The 21,355-nt window shown below is 45.6% G+C and overlaps 1 protein-coding gene across 1 annotated transcript in view; it reads right to left on the bottom strand.

Moving 5' to 3' along the window:
* Positions 1 to 1,942: 1,942 nt before the first annotated feature.
* Positions 1,943 to 21,355, bottom strand: part of CAPN13 (calpain 13) — a 60,789-nt gene continuing 41,376 nt past the window's right edge. The window contains 9 exon segments of the mRNA XM_043553337.1: positions 1,943 to 2,158; positions 9,952 to 10,009; positions 10,586 to 10,641; positions 11,657 to 11,785; positions 14,026 to 14,101; positions 15,953 to 16,021; positions 17,621 to 17,679; positions 17,792 to 17,849; positions 20,945 to 21,001. Coding sequence (XP_043409272.1) covers positions 9,983 to 10,009; positions 10,586 to 10,641; positions 11,657 to 11,785; positions 14,026 to 14,101; positions 15,953 to 16,021; positions 17,621 to 17,679; positions 17,792 to 17,849; positions 20,945 to 21,001 — 531 coding nt within the window. The 3' untranslated portion in view covers positions 1,943 to 2,158; positions 9,952 to 9,982.

Genomic DNA, 21,355 nt, shown 5'->3' with positions numbered 1-21,355 from the left:
TTCTGCGACATCCAGCAGACTTCTCCCTTATCACCCTCTGGACCCATGGGTGGGAAGACTGGCTCACTCTGGCTTTTCCTGGAAATGTATTGGACTGGAGGGAGGGGGCTGAGATGCCTCTTCCTCCCTTCTTTCCCACAGTGGAATGTCTCCTGCTTCATCTTCCAGAGCGTCCCAGGCTGGAGTCCCGAAGTATCCAGAGGACCTGCTCTGTGACCTTGGGCTTACTAGAACCTGACCCAGCTGAGGCCCTGGCCCAGGCTCCTCGGAGGCAGCTTTGACTATGTTTCAGGGAAGGGCAGGTTTCAGTGTGTCACCACCACAGAGGCAGCGCCACCTCTTCCAATGAGAGCCAGGTTCTTGAGTGACTAATGGGAGCTTGTCCTAGAGAAAGACACGGACGCTCAAATGCAGAAGGCTAGGGGAGAGTAAAGAAGCTTTATCTTCCTTTCAGTGACCACAGATGCCTGGGCCTGTTCCCACAGATACTGTTTGGGACCACCCGACAATAGCGGAGAACCTGTACCACCTGCTGGTGAGGCTGGACCAGTTCCATTACACCCATGGCTCCCCAGTGGATGGGAATGTCTCCACCTCATTCTCTGAAATTCCTCGGAGGCCCCCTACCCACTTACTCTGCCCTTAGTCCAAACTGCAGCCCACTGGGCACCTGAGTGCCTGTGGCAGAGTGGAGGGAAAGGTGGGGAGATACTCTTCTGACTCCCTGGACGGGTTGGAAGGGCTGAGACCAGAAGCAGCTAGAATAAAAACAGCTCTGTCCTCTGTTCCAGCAGGATGCTGGTCTGATGGCTGTGGATTCTGGTACAAAAGTGACTTTTCTCAAGTGCCCATCTCTTGGATGAAAGAGTTCTTGCATGGACATTTTTTTTTCCTACAGCTATAATCATCTAACTTTCCTGCCCATGTAGTAAAGAAGAAGCCTTGATTCTTCTTTTCTATCTCCTTTCTTTTCTCTTGAGTCTTAAATTCTTGTCTCTCAGTCTAGTTACTAGGTTGCTTATTTATTTTTTTCATACAAGTCTAGCCTAATGTACAGTTTAAAAATCCAAATAGTATAACAAGGCGTGAAGGAAAAACAGCAGTCCCCTGTCCCATTTGTGTCCTAAATTCCTCTCTGCAGACTCTTTCTTCTGATGCCTACCTCCATATTTCTAAGTGATATGCCTGCACAGTTATCCCTGGAATTGTCAATGTTAAATGCCACTGACTGCTTACGCTGGAAGATTGGGCTGGCATGCTTCTAACCTATTCCATACCTGCTTTTCTCCATTCGATTCCCAATATATTTATGTCACTTTTTGTTAAATCAATGTTCAATTTTTATTTTAATTATGGATGTACTGTTCACTGCTGACTGAAAAAAACTCTAGAATCACTTTTCCTTTTTTTCCCTATAATTCTTTGTTCTTCCAGGACTTAATAATTACCTCATTAAAAAAAAAAATCTGCTTAATCTATGTCATTAGCCTAACAATTCTTCCAAAACTTTCCAGCAAAATTTAAAAATCCTTCTGAGCACAATTTTATCCATGAATAAGTAATCCGATAAACTCTGATTCCATATTTCCCAAAGATCACCCTTCTGGCTCCTTGCTGGTCACTTCCTCTCCCTCTCTGTAGGACTTCCCCAGTCAGTGAAGGGTCGTGTTCTGATTCGTCTGTTTTCTGGATGCCAACTCTTCCTCCTTCTTGCCTTATGTCATTGGAGTACCCAAGTCATTTTTTCCAGCTGGATACAGTTCTCTTTAAGAGCCAGGTGTGGAGGCACCTGGGTGGCTTGGTTGGTTAAGCATCCAATTCTTGATTTTGACTCAGATCATGATCTCACAGTTCGTCATCTCAAGCCCTACATTGGCCTTTGTGCTGACAGCGTGGAGCCTGCTTGGGATTCTCTCTCTCTCTCTCTCTCTCTCTCTCTCTCTCTCTCTCCCCCCGCTCATGCTCTCTCTTTCAAAATAAATAAATCAACTAAAAAAAAAGGCCAGATCTGGAAGGCTGGATACCCCAGGTTCTATAGTCATCTCCAGGTGTATGTTGGCCAAAGCAGGTAAGCAGTTTCACCTTGCTACAGGCAAATCCAGACTTCCACGCCTCAAAAAGAATGTCTTTGGTCTGCAGGATACAGGGGATGGATTTACTAGAATAGGAGAAAAATGTTGTTGGTAAATCAGCAGGATCGGGGCCATTGCCACTCACATTTCACTTTCATGCAGAGTAAGAGAAACTGGCCCCTTGCACAGGACAGTTTACTTCCATGTAGTGGTAAATTGTTACAAATAATAATCTCCTTAGATTAAAGCACTTTGCTACCATATTGAGGGTAAATAAACATGAATGTGGATGACATTAGCTAGACAAACTGTCAGCAGAGTGTGACTACAGTACATTAAAACTCTAGACTTGAAATCAATTACTATCAATGTAGCCTTAATTCTCTAAGCACCATATACCAAAGCATTGAGTTTTCATATTTTTTTAAGTATGAATTTGATATTTTAAAACAATGTTAACACAAACATTGCCTGCAAGATGATAATGGGGGTACATGCTTTGTTCAAAAGAAAAAGAAATAGATATGATGTGAGGGGAGGAAGAGGAGTTGTCTGATTGCACATTTCTATATCTTAATTTACTAAGTCAGAGCACAGCAGATGGGTTGAAGATGAGAGAGAGAGGGGGAGAGGGTAACAGAAATGTCCCAATGGGAGTACATGCCAGCTTGCCTGGTGGGTCCAAAGAGACTGATGAGGGGGATTTAGTAACCCTAATCCCTGGGAGAAGCTCACTTAGCTCCTCTGACAAGGCCTTCACTTGTTCCAGTGATAGCTTCATTGCCCAGAGGGCCAAATGAACAAGGAGAGGGAATTTTCCTTATGTTGGATGTTGGCCAACAGTTAGAGTCTCTTTGCTAACCTGGGAGTGATGGAAATCCTGGAGGAAAGTAACTTTGACCTCATGGTAACAAACGAAGGGAATGTTGGGCAGAGTCGAAGTGTGCCCTGGACTCAGGAAAGCATATTTCAAATGGGTGAGAGGCTCAACAGGTCAGACAATAGCCTTTTATAAAAATATATAGATATAGGTCATGATGTACTGTAGATTATAACAAGATAATGTTAATTATCTACTTTCTGGTAGTCCTGATGAGCAAGAAACTAGACAGATAGCTGGGAGTAGGAAGAACTGGGTTGAAGACAACATTTACAAAAGTTGGGACAAGAACAAATAAAGGAAGACACGAACCTGAAAGGGCATTTCTTTCAGTCATTTGGGAAGTTGTTATTGATAGTTTCTGTGTGCCAGACTTTTGCTATGTGCTAAGGAGATAGCAGAAAAAAGACATATCTAAGCTGATAGTCCAGCAGGGAATACAGATATCAAGCAGGTAATTAAAAGTGTGTCGAATAAGCAAACTACAAATAGAGGGGAACTTCCTCAGCTTGACAAATATTTAACATTATTCTTATTGACAAAAGACTAGGTATTTTCTCCCCAAATCAGGAACACCTAGCAGACAAGAGTGTCTCCATCTTTACTCAGGGTTGTACTAGAAATTCTAGCCAAGACAATTAGATAAGAAAAATAAAAATGGCATCCAGATTGGGATGGAAGAAATAAAACAACTTGCAGGATTGCAGATGACATGATTTTGTATATATAAAATCCTAAGGAATCCCTTAAAAGCAATTAGAATAAATGAGTTAAGCATGGTGGCAGAATATAAGATCAATATACAAAAATCAATTTTATTTCTATACACTAGCAATGAAAAATCTGAAAATTTAATAATTTGTAATAGCATCAAAAATACAATACTTAGGGGCACCTGGGTGGCTCAGTCGGTTAAGCATCCGACTTCGGCTCAGGTCATGATCTCGCGGTCTGTGAGTTCGAGCCCCGCGTTGGGCTCTGTGCTGATCGCTCAGAGCCCGGAACCTGTTTCAGATTCTGTGTCTCCCTCTCTCTCTGACCCTCCCCTGTTCATGCTCTGTCTCTCTCTGTCTCAAAAATAAACGTTAAAAAAATACAATACTTAGGGGCACCTGGGTGGCTCAGTCAGTTAAGTGCCCAATGTCAGCTCAGGTCATGACCTTGCCATTCATGAGCTCGAGCCCTACATCAGGCTCTGTGCTGACAGTTCAGAACCTGGGGCCCGCTTTGGATTCTGTGTCTTCCTCTCTCTCTCTGCGCCTCCTCCACTTGCACTCTGTCTCTGTCTCTCTCAAAAATGAATAAACATTAAAAAAAATACAATACTTAGGAATAAATTTAACAAAAGAAGTACAGGACTTTTACAGTGAAAACAACAAAACATTGCTGAAAGAAATTAAAGAAGATCTTAAAAAATGTTCATAGATCATGTTCCTGTTCATGAATCAAAAAGCTTTATATTGTGAAGTTGGCAATACTCCCCAAACTGATCTACAGATTTATTCAATTGCTATCAAAATCCCAGCTGCCTTTATTTTTTCTGACGAATTTGTCAGGCTGATACTACAATTCATATGTAAACACAAGGACCCCAGAATTACTGAAGCGATGTTGAAAAAGAAAACAAAGTTAGAAGATGTAAGCTTTCTGATTCCAAAAGTTACCATAAAACTATAGTAATCAACACAGTGTGGAACTGGCATAAGGACATATAGATCACTGGGACAGAATTGAAAGTTCAGAAATAGATCCTTACATTATGATAAATTGACTTTTGAAAAGAGTGCCAAGATAATAAAATGGGGCAAAGAATAGTCTCTTCAACAAGTGGTCCTGGGGCAATTGGATATACACTTGCAAAAGAATGAGCTTGGACCCCTACATCACCAAAATTATCTCAGAATGTATCGAAGACCTAAATGTAAAAGCTAAACTATACAACTTGTAGGAGAAAAATATAGGAGTAAATATTCATGGTCTTAGATGAGGCAATGATTTCTTGTATACAACACCAAAAGTTTAAGTGACACACACAAAAGGTGTGTAGGTAAGCTGGGCTTCACTGAAATTAAAAACTTGTGTTCTATAAATGATATAGCCAAGAAACTTAATAGACAACCTGTAGAATGGAAAGAAATGTTTGCAAATCACATATGTGATAAGGGACTTGTAGCTAAGATTATAAATTCTTACAAGGGGGCAACAAAAATTTAAATAAACCAATTTAAAAACGAACAAAGGATCTAAACAGACATTTCTCCAAAGAGGGTGTACAAATGGGCAGTGAGCACTGAAAAGATTCTCATCACGAGCAGTCAAGGAACTGCAAACCAAAACCACAATGAGGTTATCACTTCACACTCTCTAGGATGGCTCTAATAAATATGACAGAAAATAGTAACAGTGTTGACAAGGAGGTGGAGAAGTCGGATCTCTCATTCCCTGCTGGTGGGAATGTAAATGGTGCAGTGGCTTTGGAAAGCAGTCCCTGAAAATGCAACATATAGAGTGACCATGTGACCCAGCAATTCCACTCCTAGGTACGCACACAAGCGAAATGAAAACATACATCCATGCAAAGACTTGCATACAAACATTCATAGCAGAATTATCCACAACAGCCAGGAAGTAGAAACAACCTAAATGTCCATCAACTAATGAATGGATGAATAAAATATGGTGTATTTACAAAATGAAATCTTATTTGGCACCAAAAAGGAATGAAGGCTTGATACATACTGTCACATGAATGAAAGAAATCATTACATGACCACAGTTGCATGACTCCAATTATGTGAACTGTCCAGAATAGGCAAACCTATAGATTCAGAAAGCAGATTAGTGGTTTCCCAGGACTGGAGGAGTGGGGCAAAAATAGCAAGTGACTGCTAATGGGCATGAGGTTTCCTTTTGGGGTGACAAAAATATGTTCTAAAATTATATTGTGGCGATGGTTGCATAGCTCTGTGACTATACTGAAAATCACTGGACTCTGTATCTTAAATGGATAAACTATATGGTGTGTAAGTTATATTTCAGTAAGGCCCTAATAAAAGTAAGGAGTGGGAAACAACAACAATAAAGGGTTTGTTATGATTAAGGAAGTGTGATAGTGAGTAATATGAGAATCCAATGGGGTTAAGACACAAAAGGATCAGGAGTTATGTAACCTCAGGGCCGAGTAGACATTAGGGGCAAAGGGTGTGAGGTTGACAAAAAAAATGAAATATCGGAGGAGACAAAGGTAATGCTGGTCTGATGGGAGGAGAATGAAGGAAGGAGGAGCGACAAAAGGTATGGTTAGATAGGTGGGCAGGGGTCAGATGATGCAGGCCATGTTCATGACTGTAGACTTTTCCTAAATAGCAACAGCAGTCAGAAGACATTGAAGTGTTTCAACCTGGCGAGTGCAATGATCGGATGCACATTTTATTTTTATTTAGTATTATTATGTTCTTAGTTTTAAAGAGAGAAGGAGAACCAGCAGGAGAACCAGAGAGAGAGAGAGAGAAAACCCTAAGCAGGGTCCATGCGCAGCATGAAGCCCAGTGTGGGACTAAATCCCACAACCCTGGGATCATGACCTGAGCCCAAATCAAGAGTCAGACACTTAACTGACTAAGCCACCCAAATGCCCGTGGATGTGCATTTTAAAAAGTGGGCCTAGACTGCAGGAAATTGACTTGAGGGGAGTAGGTGGGTATAGGAAAATCAGAGGGAGCCGAGGCAAAAGTCAGGGCGAGAGATGATGTCTGAAAAATCCAAATGGAACAGTTTGAGGGGAAAGTGGGAGGTGAGGATGCGGAGACATTTTGTATGAAGTTTGGTTGTACAGGGAGGAGAGAAATGGAGTTGTAGCTGGAAGGGAATATGAGATGGAGAAAGTTTAAAAGATAAGCATGTTTCAGTGGGAATTGGAAGACTCCAGAAGAGAGAGTTAGTATTCAGAATATGGAGGAGAGAATTCATTCAATCAGGCCCTTGTGAAGGGGGAAGTTAATGAGATCCAGAACATCCTCAGAGGCATATGCCCTCTAGCATAACAGGAGGAAAGTGGGAGATGGTGACAGATGAAAGTAAGTTTGTGGATTTGGAGGCAGAACTTCTTCATCCTCCTACCTCCAATCCTGCACAGCAACCCAGGAGCCAAGAGTGAGTAGATATACTTTAAGAATATGACATCAGAGGGCAGTGATTAAAGAGGAAAATGGGAACACTCTCAGGGATGATGATAAGTGTTAATGAAAGAGATTGAAACACACATAACCATGTATCTTATACTTCCTTCTTACATAATGTTCAGAACAGGAAGTGTAGAAAAAAGTTAAGAGGGAATTGGGATCCTGTACAGGAGAAAGGATAATGAGAACTGTCCAGTTATTTCAAAAGTTCAAGCGTTAGGTCCTGCAAGCTGAATTAGCTTAAAGACAATTGAAGAATCATTCCTGACGTTAGAAATCATGCAGATTGGAATAGGAATCAGGCAGATTGGAAATGGGAAATATTCAAATGTCCTATTTTTAAAAAGGAATGAAAGGGGAAGTCAAGAAAATGCAGGTGAATCTAATTAACTTTGATCTCTGCAATGTTTGTTAACTTGTACTCATTAAGCAGCACCAAGAGTTCATCAGGAAATATTTATGCTAAAATATTAAATATTATTTTTTTATGGAGACAGGATCTGCCTCTTGACTTTAAGGTGCACAATTGGGAGATTAAATAAAAGCTGTTTACAAAAATAATAGGGACCCCAAAGGTGCTGATCACAAGACCTCTACATAGCAGAATTGTGTATTTCAAAGGGACACTGGCATTTAGAAAATGGTCACCAATAGGTATCAGATAAGAATCAACAGGGATGAGTAAGGAGAGACCTCAGTGAGGCAGCAGAGCTATCTTCAAGTATAAGAAGTTCTTGCGTGTTCAGTCTTTTTTTCTATGGTGGTCCAGAATAGAACTTGAAGCATGGGTGGAAAGTTCCAGAGAAGTAGACTGTTGTCCCTTGATAAAGAATACCTAAAACCTGGAGCTGTCCAACGATGGGGAGCACAAAATGTTGAGCACCCCAGTCCTGGAAGATTCTAGCAGGCTGTTGGGGCTACAGTAGGGTGGGGTGTGGACTATGTGACTCTAGGGCCTGTTCCTTGAAAATAAACATGTAGAAGAAACGTGACATGGGCATTAATTTTTTAGCACACTCATGCTAGAAATATAGATGCTGATGCCTACAGATATCTGAATAGCTGCATAGCGAGGCAGTGGTAGATCTCGGGCTAAACCCAACTCTCAACTCCCCAAGTCTGATCATTTCTATTGCTTCACACATTAGCCTTTCCTGTGATGAGTGATTGCCATTTCTCTTTGGAATTTCAAACGAAGAATTCCAGAATGAAACTGGACCACTATTATACACCACACACAAAAGCCAACTAAAAATGGATTAAAGACTTGAATATAAGACCCGAAACTACAAAACTCCTGGAAGAAAACATCAGGGGTGAACTCCTTGACATGAATCTTGGCAATGGCTTTTTGGATTTGACACCAAAATCAAAATCAACAAAAGCAAAGATAATCAGGTAGCACTACAGTATACCAGAAAGCTTCTGCACAGGCAAAGAAAACCATCCACAAAATGAAAAGGCAACCTGCCAAATGGGAGACAATATTTGCAAATCATATATCCAATAAGGGGTTAATATCCAAAATATACAAAAAACTCATACAACCCAACAGACAAAAAAACAATAATCCAATTAAAAGTGAGCAGAGAGGATCTGAATAGACATTATTCCAAAGAAGACATAAAAATGGCTAACAGGTACTTGAACAGGTGTGGAACATCATTAGTCATCAGGGAAGTGCAAATCCAAACCACAATGAGAGATCACCTCACACCTGTTAGAATGGCTATTACAGAAAAGACAAGAGCTAACATGTGTTTGTGAGGATGTGGAGAAAATGAAACCCTTGTGCACTGTTGGTGGGAATGTAAATTGGTGCAGCCACTGTGGAACACAGTATGGAGTTTTCCCCCCAAAATTTACAACAGAACTATCATATCATCCAGCAACTGCTTTGGGGTATTTATCTGAAGGAAACAAAAACACTAACTCAAAAAGATATTTGCACCCCATGTTCAATACAGCATTATTTGTAACAGCCAAGACATGGAAACAACCTAAGTGTCCCAACAATAGATGGATGGATAAAGAAAAGGTGTTTTATATACAAAGGAATATTCGTCATGGAAAAGAAGGAAATCCTGCCATCTGTGACAACATGGATGGACCTTGAGGGCATTATGCTAAGTGAAATAAGTCAGAGAAAGACAAATACTGTATGATCTTACTTATATGTGGAATCTAGAAACAAAAATCATGGGTACAGAGATTGATGGTTGCCAGAAGTGAGGGTGGGGGGCAAAAGGATGAAGGTGATCCAAAGGTACAAAGTTCCAGTTATAAGACAAAGAAGTCCTGGGGATGTAATATACAGCATGTGACTACAGTTAACAACACTGTATTGCGTGTGTATTTGAAAGTTGCTAACAGCGTAAATTGTAAAAGTTTTCCTCACAAGGAAAAAGAGTTGTAACTATGTGTAGCGATGGATGTTAATTAAACCTGTTGTGGTAATCACTTCATAATATATACATATATGAAATCATTATATTGCACACCTAAAACTAATACATTGTTAAATGTCAATTATATCTCAATAAAAAATAAATTAACAAATAAGAATTCTAAATCCCTCACTCATGACTTTCAGGCCACATGCTTTCATGAATGTCCACTGCTTGTTCCATGCATGGCTTGAGTGAAACCTGCAGCATTAGCCTTGAAATTCAGGGGTGCTGTTCAGTTGAGCCCTGACCCACACAAATAAGGGCTCTGTAATCTCTGGGGAGGTTGTTCCCAACCTGGGTACAGTTCCTGCAGGAAAAGAGGAACTGTGCTCCTAGAAGGAAATGATTCTAAAGCTGCCACGTCTTACCTGGACTCTGGGGTCTGCTTTACTCCTTGCTTCAATTGTACATGACCAGGTTCATCCACTGAGAAATAAGCATCATTGTTATGACATACCTTTACATTTGTCAGCTTAATACAGAGTAGGGCAAATGGTACCCTTCCCTCTTGAAAGATCTCAGTCTAGTCTCATCAAACTTTTCCAGCTAATTTGAACCCCTTAAGAGACCTCAACCTGCCCATAACAGCATATATTTTGCTACTCTCTGAGTAGCTAAGCAGTGAGAGGGATAGCGGAGGTTGGCCAGCTGGCTGGGCCAGGAGGCTCTTTCTAAAGCTCAATGGGAGTGAGTTTAATGTACAGTGAGCTCAGCAGGTGTTCTTAAGTTCCCTCTTGGATTTATGACTCCCACATAATCCTCTGCTTTATTAAGCTATTGGGAAAAAAATAAAATCTGTCTGCCAAGATCCTAAAGCAGCCTTGGCAGCCAGTAATATATAAAGGCAGTAATTGGAGGTGGGGGGTGGGTGGGGTGGCAGCTTGGCTGGCCTTGGACAGACTATCCAATATCCGCAGGGAGAAAAATGCCCCCTGGAATCAGGAAAGGGGGGGGGGGTGGCCTGGGGCTGTGCCCTGTGTCTGGGAGGGGAATGTACCTCACCTCCATTTTTGTCAGGTAGAGTCCTTTTCCATCATTGGAGAGGTTCTGGAAAGTCTCTAAAGAGGAGGAGAGGAATCAAGACAGGCCAAGGGAGAGAAAAGCAAATATGGTGATTCCGCATACTCTTTCACTCTCCACAGTATGCCTGGCCTCCCTCCTGGTCTCTTCCCAGCAAACCTCACTCTGTGGGACAGCCCAGGGCTCATCTCTTCAGAAAAGCTCTCTGTCACTGCTTTGGCCCACATGCACCTCTCCCTCTTCTAGTGCCCTTGCACTTTGCACTCTTCTACACACGGCCAAGGGGATGTGTGGGCCCGTCTTATAAAGTACTCCACATGCAAAGTTTGGGGAATCTCCCTTGTCCAACTGAGAATTCTCTGGAGGCTTATGCCTCAGCCTTCTCTTCTGTACTCCCAGAGCTCTGTTCCCTCAGTCTTTATTAACCACCCAGCTCAGAGATGGGGGGTTTACACAGGTGCTCATGCCAGGGATGGTGAGGATTAGGATGAGGCCAGACCCCATTTCTACCCCAACCACAAGTCTCGAGCTATAGTATGGCTTGGGATTTCACATAGGATTTCATTATAAAAAAGGAGTATGTTGCTAAAGTGTCCAAATGTTTGACCCACATAGTCGAATTTCTAGAGCCTTGGGAATGCCTTCCTGCCCCCACTTATCCACTTGTGTGTGAATTCCTTCAGCAGAGACCCCAGTAATTCATCACAAGACTACAGAGTAGGTTTAAACCGTAAACACCACAGAGAAGAGACACAGTGATTAAATGAACTTCCCGAAGGAGGCACTAAATAGGGTGATGAAGAAATGAGAGACCTAAGACAGAGGAATGTACTGGACAGAACGGGTAAGGATGCAGGGTACCCAAGCTGATTACACCGTTCCACAGGCTAATGTTGTTTCTGCCTCTGGGAGCAAGGGCTCCTCACACAAGATGCCAACCACCCCACTACGGAGGCCTTCCCTGGGCCTGGAGCAGGAGGGCATTCCTGGTCCTCTCCTGTGTTTTTTTGGTCATTGTGAAGGTCTCCAGGATGTCCCCCAGGTGACACTTACTTGCCATGGCTTCAAGTCGCAACAGGAAGCAGACCAGGCTGGGGAAGCTGACCCTGCCACTGTGATCACTGTACCGGAGGGTCATGAGATCCAGAAGCTGGTTGCTGACGGTGGTCCCTGCAAGGAAGTCTGGGCCATGGGGTGGGGCTAGTGAGCGGGAGGAGGCTGGAGCAGGTCTGGTCTTCTGACATGTAAAGTCTGAAAAACCTGCTCAGAATGGTGGCCTTCTACCACTGTTTCCTACTCAGCCTGGCTCAGGGGTCAGTTCACTCCACTTTGTACTTTTTTTTAAAAAAATGTTTATTTATTTTTGAGAGTGAGAGACAAAGCATGAGTGAGGAGAAGCAGAGAGAGAGAGGGAGACACAGTATTTGAAGCAGGTTCTAGGCTCTGAGTTGTCAGCACAGAGCCCAACGTTGGGCTTGAACTCATGAACCATGAGATCATGACCTGAGCCAAAGTCAGACACTCAACCGACTGAGCCATCCAGGGGCCCCATTCCACTTTGTATTTTTATGGTTCTATGGTTGCTTCCTTCTTGTTGGTTGCTGGGCCCCAGTGATATTTTTATGGAGTTTGGCCAGTTACCAACTCAAGATACTCAAGACACTGACTGTGCTGGGGACAATCATCTGCTAATTCCCATGTGAAATGGGAGCTTCCAGGACACCCAGAGTTTGCTCCCAGCCCTGCCTCTGTCAGGTCTCTCTCTGTTGGTGACTTTATAAAACAACCTTGTTCCCCAACCCCATGACTGTGTGTGGGTCTTACAGGTGGGTGCTGCTAGTGTGAGCAAATGTGGTTCCTGGAAGTGAGAGGTTCAGTCCTAAGTTGGATGACCAGGAAAGAGGCTGGTCCTCAGAGCGGAGACCACAGTCAGAAGGTGACCACGAGCAGGCAAGGTAGAGGTGCCTTCCTGTCCTGCATGTCTGGTTATGAGCTCCAGGAGGCACCAACCACCTCTTGCACCAACCAAGAGCAGACTAGCAAATGGCCACGCCTGCAAGCTTTGGTGGGCCAGCAGAACCTCGCAAGCCAAACCATCCATCAAGGGGATGAGCCTGGTGGCCTGTGGGTCCCATGCACCAGAGACATTTGGTTTCTCTAGCAGAATTAATAAAATGTGAATTTGAATGCCTTTAGATAGGATATGTACTCTCCAACTTGCCACATTCAAAATCACCCTCTTTTGTTATGGTTAGCTCCAGTGCCCTTTTCAGTTATCTGCTTGGTCCTCGAAGACTTTTTAATTGGATTCCAACTATTCTCTTTCTCCCCTTTATTATTCTGGAGTCATTACTGTGGTCTCCTATGGGATTTCATTTTTCTGTAGCTATTCGAGGGTTCTCAAAGCGTAACCTCCAGATCAAGAGCATCAGCCTCACCTAGGAACCTTTCAGAAAGACAAATTCTTCAGCCCCACCCAAGCTCTCCTGAATCAGAAACTTTGGGCGAGGGATAAGGCTCATCAATCTATGCTTTAACAAGCTTCCAAAGAGTTCCAGGTTTGAGAACCGCTGCTGTCTGCTATGAAGAATTAAGAGAAGGACAGATGCTAAGGCATAAAGATGCTTCTTCCTGCTCTCCAGGCTGGGAGTCACTGGAGGAAGAACCACAGAGTCCCTCTTTCCCTGGCATTTACCTGGGGGAATCTGATCTTACGTTTTCCCAAGGAAGGTGGCAGTTTCTGGATTTAACCTTTTTGTGATCCATTCCCTCCACCGGTACAAGGCAGATAATGACTCCTGATCACAAAGTAGTTGGGACAATCAAATGTGATGACGTGAGTGCAGGTTCTCCCTGAACTCTGAAGCTCTTAGGCACCTATGGTATGCTTATCATCATCCAAGGGCTCAAAGCGCTTGCACTCTTGAAGCAGACAGGTGTCGTTTGATTTCATTTTGCTCCAAACCTTCTGTGAGGACAGTACATCCACCTGCTCATGGGTGTTTAACCCTGACAGCCAGATGTTGACATGGAAGTGTCTCTAAGGCAACCTTGAGTTCTGGTAAGGTATCAATCACGTGGGGTTATTTCCCTACCGTAAGAGTTGTTCTGGGATACAAGGCAGTTGGGAAAGTTGACTGGCACATGGGAACTCAATTTGGGGAGGATGAAGACTGAGTCCTGAGCCTGGAGGCCCACAGATGCCAGTGTAAACCAGGACAGAGAACCTGCTGCTCTGTTTTCTCCTGACTGTTGGCACTGGTCTTGCCTACAAGCAGGCTAATAGTGTGCATGCCTCTCTCTCTCTCTCTCTCTCTCTCTCTCTCTCTCTCTCTCCTTCCCTCCACCCACACACACATGCACACACCCCCCACCATCACTGCTACCCCAATCATGACACCCCTAAGGGGCCCCTGCTTTACCTGCATCCTTTATAGCCCTCCACAAATCCTCACTCAGGAAAACTCCGGAACGTTTCTGGATGTTCTGGAAAACACTCTGATTTGGGAAAAGAAGCAAGAAGTCCATGTCAGTGCCCTTGCCCACCTTAAAGAGGATGTCCTGGGCAGAGAGAGTTCTCAGAAATCCCTTTTGCATCCCTGGAGGCATAAACCTTGAGTGGATCCAGCTCAGAGGCAGCTCAGCCAAGGATGGGGGGAGAGGCAGGAATGGGCTCCACCCAGTGAAGCCGATCACACTGGCCGCCAGCTGCAGGGCCATGGGTTCCTCTCCCAGGCCTGCACCTTCCTCTCTTCCGACCTCCTGTCTTTCCCTCCTCACCTCCTAGACTGGGCTCCTGACACATGGCAGCTTGCTGCACTCTGGAGGCACAGAGTTCGCTAAAGACTTTGCATAGGGTGGTGGTGAAGATTTGGCAACTGAACCACTGGGTTTAAATCCTGGCTTGACTATTTACCAGCTGTGTAACCTTGGGCAAGTTAATCTTTCCAGGCCTCAGTTTCCGCCCCCTGCAGCACCGTGTGAATTACATCACCTGCCTCATGGGGACTGTAGCTCAGGGTCAGTGAACAAATCTGTACGGAGCACTTAGGAGAGCGCCTTGCACAGTGAGCGCTGTGTGGCGGGCAGGCGAGGACTGTAACTTGGGTCCTAGTGCAGCTGCAGGAGGTAGTGACTCTAAGCCTTCATCTCTGTGCAGGGCAGCTCTCCATGCACCCAGGACTTTGCTGCCTCTCCCTAACTCTCCCCGGAGCCCGGATCAGCATCGCACTTCCCAGGTGAGGAAACAGGCACCTGGGCAGGTGACTTCCAGGGAGTAAACACGCAAGTGCCACGCGACTGAACTTGGGCTCCTGGTCTGGGACCTGTGCTCAGCTGCCCACAGGAGCTGTTCTGAGGCAAAATACCCCCAGCCCATGTACGAGTGACCGAGGCCGACAGGGGCAACAATCGCTGTGAAATAGCAGCCCGAGAACATTTTCAGGCCTTCTTTGACTTTTGGTGAGTATAGAGCAACTCTCAAATGGGATTCGCTTGTTCATTTGGTCATGAGTTCGGTCACTGGTTCAGCAGTTTTGAGCACCTGCTGTGTACTAGACACTAAGAAAGGCATTGGAGGAAGCCGATGACTATGAAGGGGCCCCTGCCCTATGATCTAATGGGGGGACACATCAGCCATTCCAGTGTCCTCAGAAAAGCCAAATGACTCCAAGCCAGGGATTAGGCAACACATCCTGGTATAGCCACATGAGAATGCTTCATCGTATTATTGTAGATTCGGGTGTTAGTAGCTGAGGGGGAAGCACCAGGCCTGGAGGAGGCAGGCAAGGCCTCAGGGGAAGTGACTTTTGTGGCTGGACAATCAGTGTGGTAGATACTGGCCAGGCTCTACGTCACACACCTGGGGTCTGAAAAGAGCAAGTGGGATGAGTACAAGGGCTTCTCTTGGACCCCAAAGTAGGGTCTCAGCTAAAGGGGCTTGCATACAGCTCTGATGAGTTCAGACCTCATCCTGAGAACAACGGTGAGGCCACAGGCCACATCTGTGATGTTGTCATATCTGGCACGTGGATGGGAGGGGAATGAGATGAACTAGTGCACCGGGGGAGTGTCTCGGGGGCCCGGGGAGGACTGAAGAGGGCAAAGTGGGCTGGTGGCTTTACTATAGTCCACGGTGACCCTTCTCTTCTCCAACCTCCTAGAACATTCCTCACCCTGCCACTTGCTCGAGCATTGCCTTCTAGTAGTGCGTGTATGTCTCCCTGAAATGTGACCCTTCTTGAGGGCAGGCCTGGTGAGTTCCTCCTCTTTCATGCTCCTCAACCCTGTGGGGGTCAGGCACCCAGCAGATATTTGCTAAACTGGACAAAAAGAGAACATTGCCGGTACCTGGCACTGGACGAGACGGCTCCACAGCCTTGAAAACTCCTCTTGCTCAAGCCTCCCATTCGCTTTGAGCTGGTGGGGAGTTAAGAGTTAACCATGCAGCATGCAGGGAGCAGAGGCCCTGCCGACAGAGCCAGGAGCTGTTCTATCCATCAACCAGTCCAGTGTCACCTGGACATGGCCCCACAGCAGCCGGCTCCCACTGTGTCTTAAAGGGACCTGGCTTAGCTTTAATTTACAAAGGAAAATGGACAATCAGAGGGAGAAAGAAGCCCTGAGGAAAGGAGGTCAATATCACTTGCATCCAGGGGAAGAGAAAGCCCTGAACACAGCCTGTACTGGGAGGGGTGGGGCCCCTGGCAGGGGGGAGTGGGAAGGAGCATGAGGGGTCATTGCAACGCCTGCAGCAGCACGAAAGGCAAGTGCGCATAGACACAAATGGCATTAGAGCCAGGTCCCATCACCCCGTAAGATGGGTTTAATGAGAGCTAATGCGAGGAAAAGAATCCGACTCTGAGCTGCTGCTGGGGAGCAGGGGGTGGTGGGAGGAAGGGCAGAACAGACCTGTCTGTTTTGCAGGGGTTTTGCAGACCCAACCTCCCCCAGGGCCACCGGCCCCAGGCTGTGGGGTGCCGTGGGCCACTTTCATTAATCAGTGAGGGTTTGGGCAGTGTCTCCCAGTGATTCCAAACCACAGCCAGCAGAGACAGGGCCTGATTTATGACTTCATCAAGAGGCCCTCTTGTTCGACAATGGCCGGCCTCCCATTCCCAATCGGGCCTTGTTAACAGTGAAGAAGTGGGGGTCGGCCTCACTCCAGGGAGGCCGTGTACACAGAGGGATGAGCCTCAGAGCAGCAGCTGGGAGGCATGCCCATGGGGGGCTAGTCTCTCCTGCCTGGATGGGGCAGCAGGGGAGAAATAGCTCATCGGAGGGAGAAGTCAGGACAGGAGTCAGGAGACCTGGGTTTAATTCCCAGTCTGGCCACTGGTGTCCCTGGAACCCAGGCACGTCTCTGGAGTGCTCTAGCCCCAGCTTCCACAGCTTCAGCTGCAGTCTGGTAGCAATCAAGGGGTACGGCTGCTGTGTAGATCAAGGCATTTTCTCCAAGTTTCAGGGGTTGCTATCTTCACTTAATGGGGACTTGGTGAATAAGGAACTTAATGAAGACTTGACCAGTGGCAAGGGGAAGGGCAGAAGGAAAATAGCCCCCTTGGTGTTACAGGGAGGCAGTGTAGAATGATGTTAGGACACGGATTCCGGAGGCTGAAAACTCTTCAAACACAGGCGCAAATTCTGACTGGCTGTGTGATTACGTAACAAATTACTTAACCTCTTTGAATTCCTTCTCTTTACTTCTTATATCATGGGGGCTTTTTGCAAGAACCACAAGGAAAAGTCCATATACCAGGACTGTTCTTGGTGTGCCATAGATACTTGATAGATGGTAACTACTGTCATGGTTGCTATGCTTGTTCTGGAGAGTCAGTGCATTGGTATAGAATTCACAGAAGCCCAGACTCTCTGGTGAGCCCTTAGAACCAAAGAAGAGAAAACACTGAAAGTAAAAAGGTTCCTAACATCCGAATTAGACCCCTGAGGAAGCCCACAGAGCAGATGGGCTCTTAAAGTTGCAAGAGGAGCCGGGGTGTGGGGGGCTGCAAAGGATACATCCATCAGGGCCACGATGCTCCGGCACTCATCCAAAGAGAAGGTGTCCCCTGGAGTTCCTGGGTGGCAGAGAACAGGAAGGATGGAAACGTCAGGGGTGGGGAGTGACACCAGATTGGCTCAGCAGTGGGCATGAGGTTGGGGCCAGCAATCCTGTGGGTCTGACCTTACCTCTCAGGAGCTCTTGGTTGAGAAGGCTCTGAAGCTGGGTTGCATCAATGTCCAGTCCCTGATCCAAACAAGAGAGGAATACAGGAGTCCCATCCATGCTCAGGAGCTGAGGGGCATTACCTGCCTTATTCTGGAAAAGCACTCAGATTTCTAAGCCCTTGCTTCCCACCCAGTGCCCACCTACCTCTGCCATGAAGCCTTTCTCGATCGCTCCAGGCCATGGTGATACCCCTCCCCTGAACATCTGTAGTGCTCATCACTCCTAATGTTGGGTACCATGTGTGGGTCACCTTGCATTTATCTCTTCATTTATTATGGGGCCGGACAGCAGTGGTTCCTTCCTTTCTGCCTTACCTGGCACTTAGGAGCCCCTCAGGAAGAGTATTGTTGAATGAATCAACTCAGCCCTGAAGGTGTGTTTTCCCATCTGCCTCCAGGAAGGGATAGGGAGAAAATATGACTACCGAGTGTGTGAGCATAAGTGTGAATGTGAGTGTGTGTGTGGTAAGAAGAGATGAAAGTGCCAGAAATCTAGGCTAAGACAAGCCGCTCTAATTGAGCACATTACTTAGCATTAGTTTTCCTAGCTACTGAAGCAAAAAGGAAGACATGGTTTTCCTTGGATTAAAAACGGGAAGCAGTGGAGGCTGAGGGGAGAGAAACTTTTCCCAGCCGGAACTTCTGAAGTTGTTAACTGCATTCGATTTTCTCCTAGGGACATTGAGCAGCTTTATGGGCGGTGTCTTCCATGATGATTCTATAGAGAAGCAGAGCCGTGCTGTGCATGGCCATTTCTTATGCGTAGGCTGGTAAAAGCTGAGGGGGTGATGTCACATCACATCAGCACCCTGGGAAAGCTTTACATGGGGGAGGGAGCCGGAGTGAGGTCCCTCAGCTGGTGGCTTTGCAGAGTGGTACTGGGTCAGGTGGAGGAAAGTGTCTCATTGGGTTCTTCTGAGAACCAGCACCCTGTAGATGACAGGCATGCTGTCCCCAGAGATGGCCTCACCACTCAACTGAAAGCAAAAGCAGTCCCACGGCCTGTCCTCATGGGAGAATCCCTCATAATGCCCCCAAGAAAAACATCCTAACAGTGTTTGAAACTGGCTCTCAGTCATCCCTCCAACATCTCATTGACTGGGTTATGTCAGCAAAGTCAACATTGTGTGCCCACTAGCAACAGAGTTCTTTCCTCAAAAGAATCATGGCATGCAACTTGCAGACCAGTTGGTAATGAACACTTACCATTACATGGAATGTAAGTTACCAACTAGAATGTAAGTAGCTTTGGGACATGGACGATGTCTCCTTCCTACTGCACGTCCCTCTATCCTAGGACAGCTTGTGATTTGGACCCTGCACCCAAGAACCACCAAAATGTTTGAGGAGATGAGGAATAGAGATGAAGGCTGCCTTAAGCAAATTCCAAAACAATTGCACATTTTCCTCCACCACTTCGATGTAGGATTCCTGAGGAGCTGATGCCAAAACTTTGTGTGGTGCTTAGAATGTCCTAGGTATTTTGTATATGTTTGCCAATTGAATAAATGGTGGACAGATGGACATGACCTAACTCAGAGGCTGAGAGGTCCTTACTTTCTGGCAGGCAGACTTGGGTTACAGTACCATCACCACTATCATGGTTGATGAAGGTAGATCATGGTAGTGGTAGCAGTGGTAGGAAGTCACTGTGTTCGCTTGAAACTAAACAGATAGAAAGAGATCAGGAGAGAGGACTCGGGGAGTGCTTGGACAAACATTTTGCTTTCAACTTTCATTTGAGGCTACAGCCTCTGAGGATTGCTTACAGGCTGTGCAGAATGATGCCAGGCTGGCCCTGTTCAAGGGTGCCCAGCCAAGAGATAAAAAGGGGCTGGAATCCAGTCTGTTTCACTTCTGAGCTATACACCTTGGCACAAAGCTGTGTGTGTCTTTTACTTTAATTCCTACAAAGGCCCCATATGGGCTACCAGTTATCCTCTATGCGGAGACATTTGGTTGTTATTTGGAAAAACCCTGATTAGGGAACCTGTACCATTTGTCATATGACAAATTATATTTTTTATTTCAGATATGCAGGTGCATGAACCATGTTGAGGATTTTGCCATCTGCCCCTGAAAGAAGCTTGGTCTCAGGTCTCCTAATTAGGTCCTGTTTGTTGCCTTGGGGCAATAACCTTAGTTTGGACATCTGCTCTGGAGAAGCTAATCTGTCTTAATTCAATGTAGATTGACAGAGCACCTTCTCTGTGCCAGGGACAGTGATAGGTATTGGGGACAAAGAATGCATATGGTGCCATCCCTTCCTCTGGGAGCTCACAGACTGGGGATTATCATCTGGGAAGACTTTGTCTTGCATCAAATGAAGTGCCTTCTAAATCAGCCAGATGTGGACCTGAATCCTGGGCCCATATTGATTTTAAGGAGTTTCATATTGAGCGGCTCCTCGTAACACTTTCCCCTCATGACAGCCACATTCTTCATTTCTCCTTGTTTTTCCCTCTGGGCCCAGGCTGCCTGAATAATTTCCCTCTCAGCAGCCTCCTAGTTACCCCATTAGCCCTCTGAATGCCTGGCATCCTTCCTGTCCTTGGCCTCTGCCTGGCCCAAGGCCGACATGGGGCACATGATCATATCTATCCATCACTTTGCACTTTCCAAACCAACATGACTATTAATGGCAAAAGGCCCATTGTGCAGAGCCCTTGGCAGATGTTTTTATCCTGGCAAGTCAAGGAGTTCTTTATAACGGTTTATTAAACCATTAAGAAAAACCTCTGTGCACCTAGGTGGCTTGGCAGGAAAAATATCATTGGTGCCTTCAATGAAGCTGGCTAGCTCCTGTGAGGAATAATGTCAAACTGGAGGGGGTGAAGATCAGGAGAAGGAAAGATTTCAGGGGGTATTGCCAATTACTTGTTTAAAGATTTAACCTCACCCCATAATTAGCCCCATCCTTACCAAGCTGTACACCCCTCCCAGATGTCTCCTAGTTCTGGTTTGGTAGCCCTATTAGTTCTGGAGATATCCAGGGAGAGAGACTGATAAAATGACCAACTACATCACTTTTCTTCTCTGTATCCTGATAAGGGCCTGGGATAAGTTTCCTTTCCTCTAGTCCCACCATCAATCATCCCATGCTAAGGACTGTACCTGGTGAGCGTATTTGTGGAAGATGCTTCCTTGGGAGCCATTTTCCAGAAGACTTGCCTGGATCAAAGGGAAAATAGTCAACATCAAATTTCTGTGGAAGGAGACTACCTGTCTTGGACAGTGAAGGCACAAGAACCACTCCCCACACCTGGATCTGAGACAGAGGCTTCATCTAGCAATCGAATAAAATTTGTAGGGGAATGGAACACTGGAGTTTGTGGAAGAGGATTGGTTCCAGCCTGACACTGGAGGCTTGGTCTTTCCCCTCTGCTCTGCCCCTTTGAGCCATCATTGGCCCATGATGATGGTGTCTCTTCTCACTGGTCAGTGCTTTAAGGTAAGAAAGGAGACACAAGTTCTTGGGCATGGGATGTGGTCAAGGAAGCTTGCCAATCAAACCTTTCCACATAC

The sequence above is a fragment of the Prionailurus bengalensis genome, chromosome A3 (assembly GCF_016509475.1).
Source record: "Prionailurus bengalensis isolate Pbe53 chromosome A3, Fcat_Pben_1.1_paternal_pri, whole genome shotgun sequence".
In the NCBI taxonomy this organism is placed as follows: Eukaryota; Metazoa; Chordata; class Mammalia; order Carnivora; family Felidae; genus Prionailurus; species Prionailurus bengalensis.
Note: the sequence above shows the minus strand (reverse complement) of the source record. Positions and strands in the feature narration are given on the sequence as shown.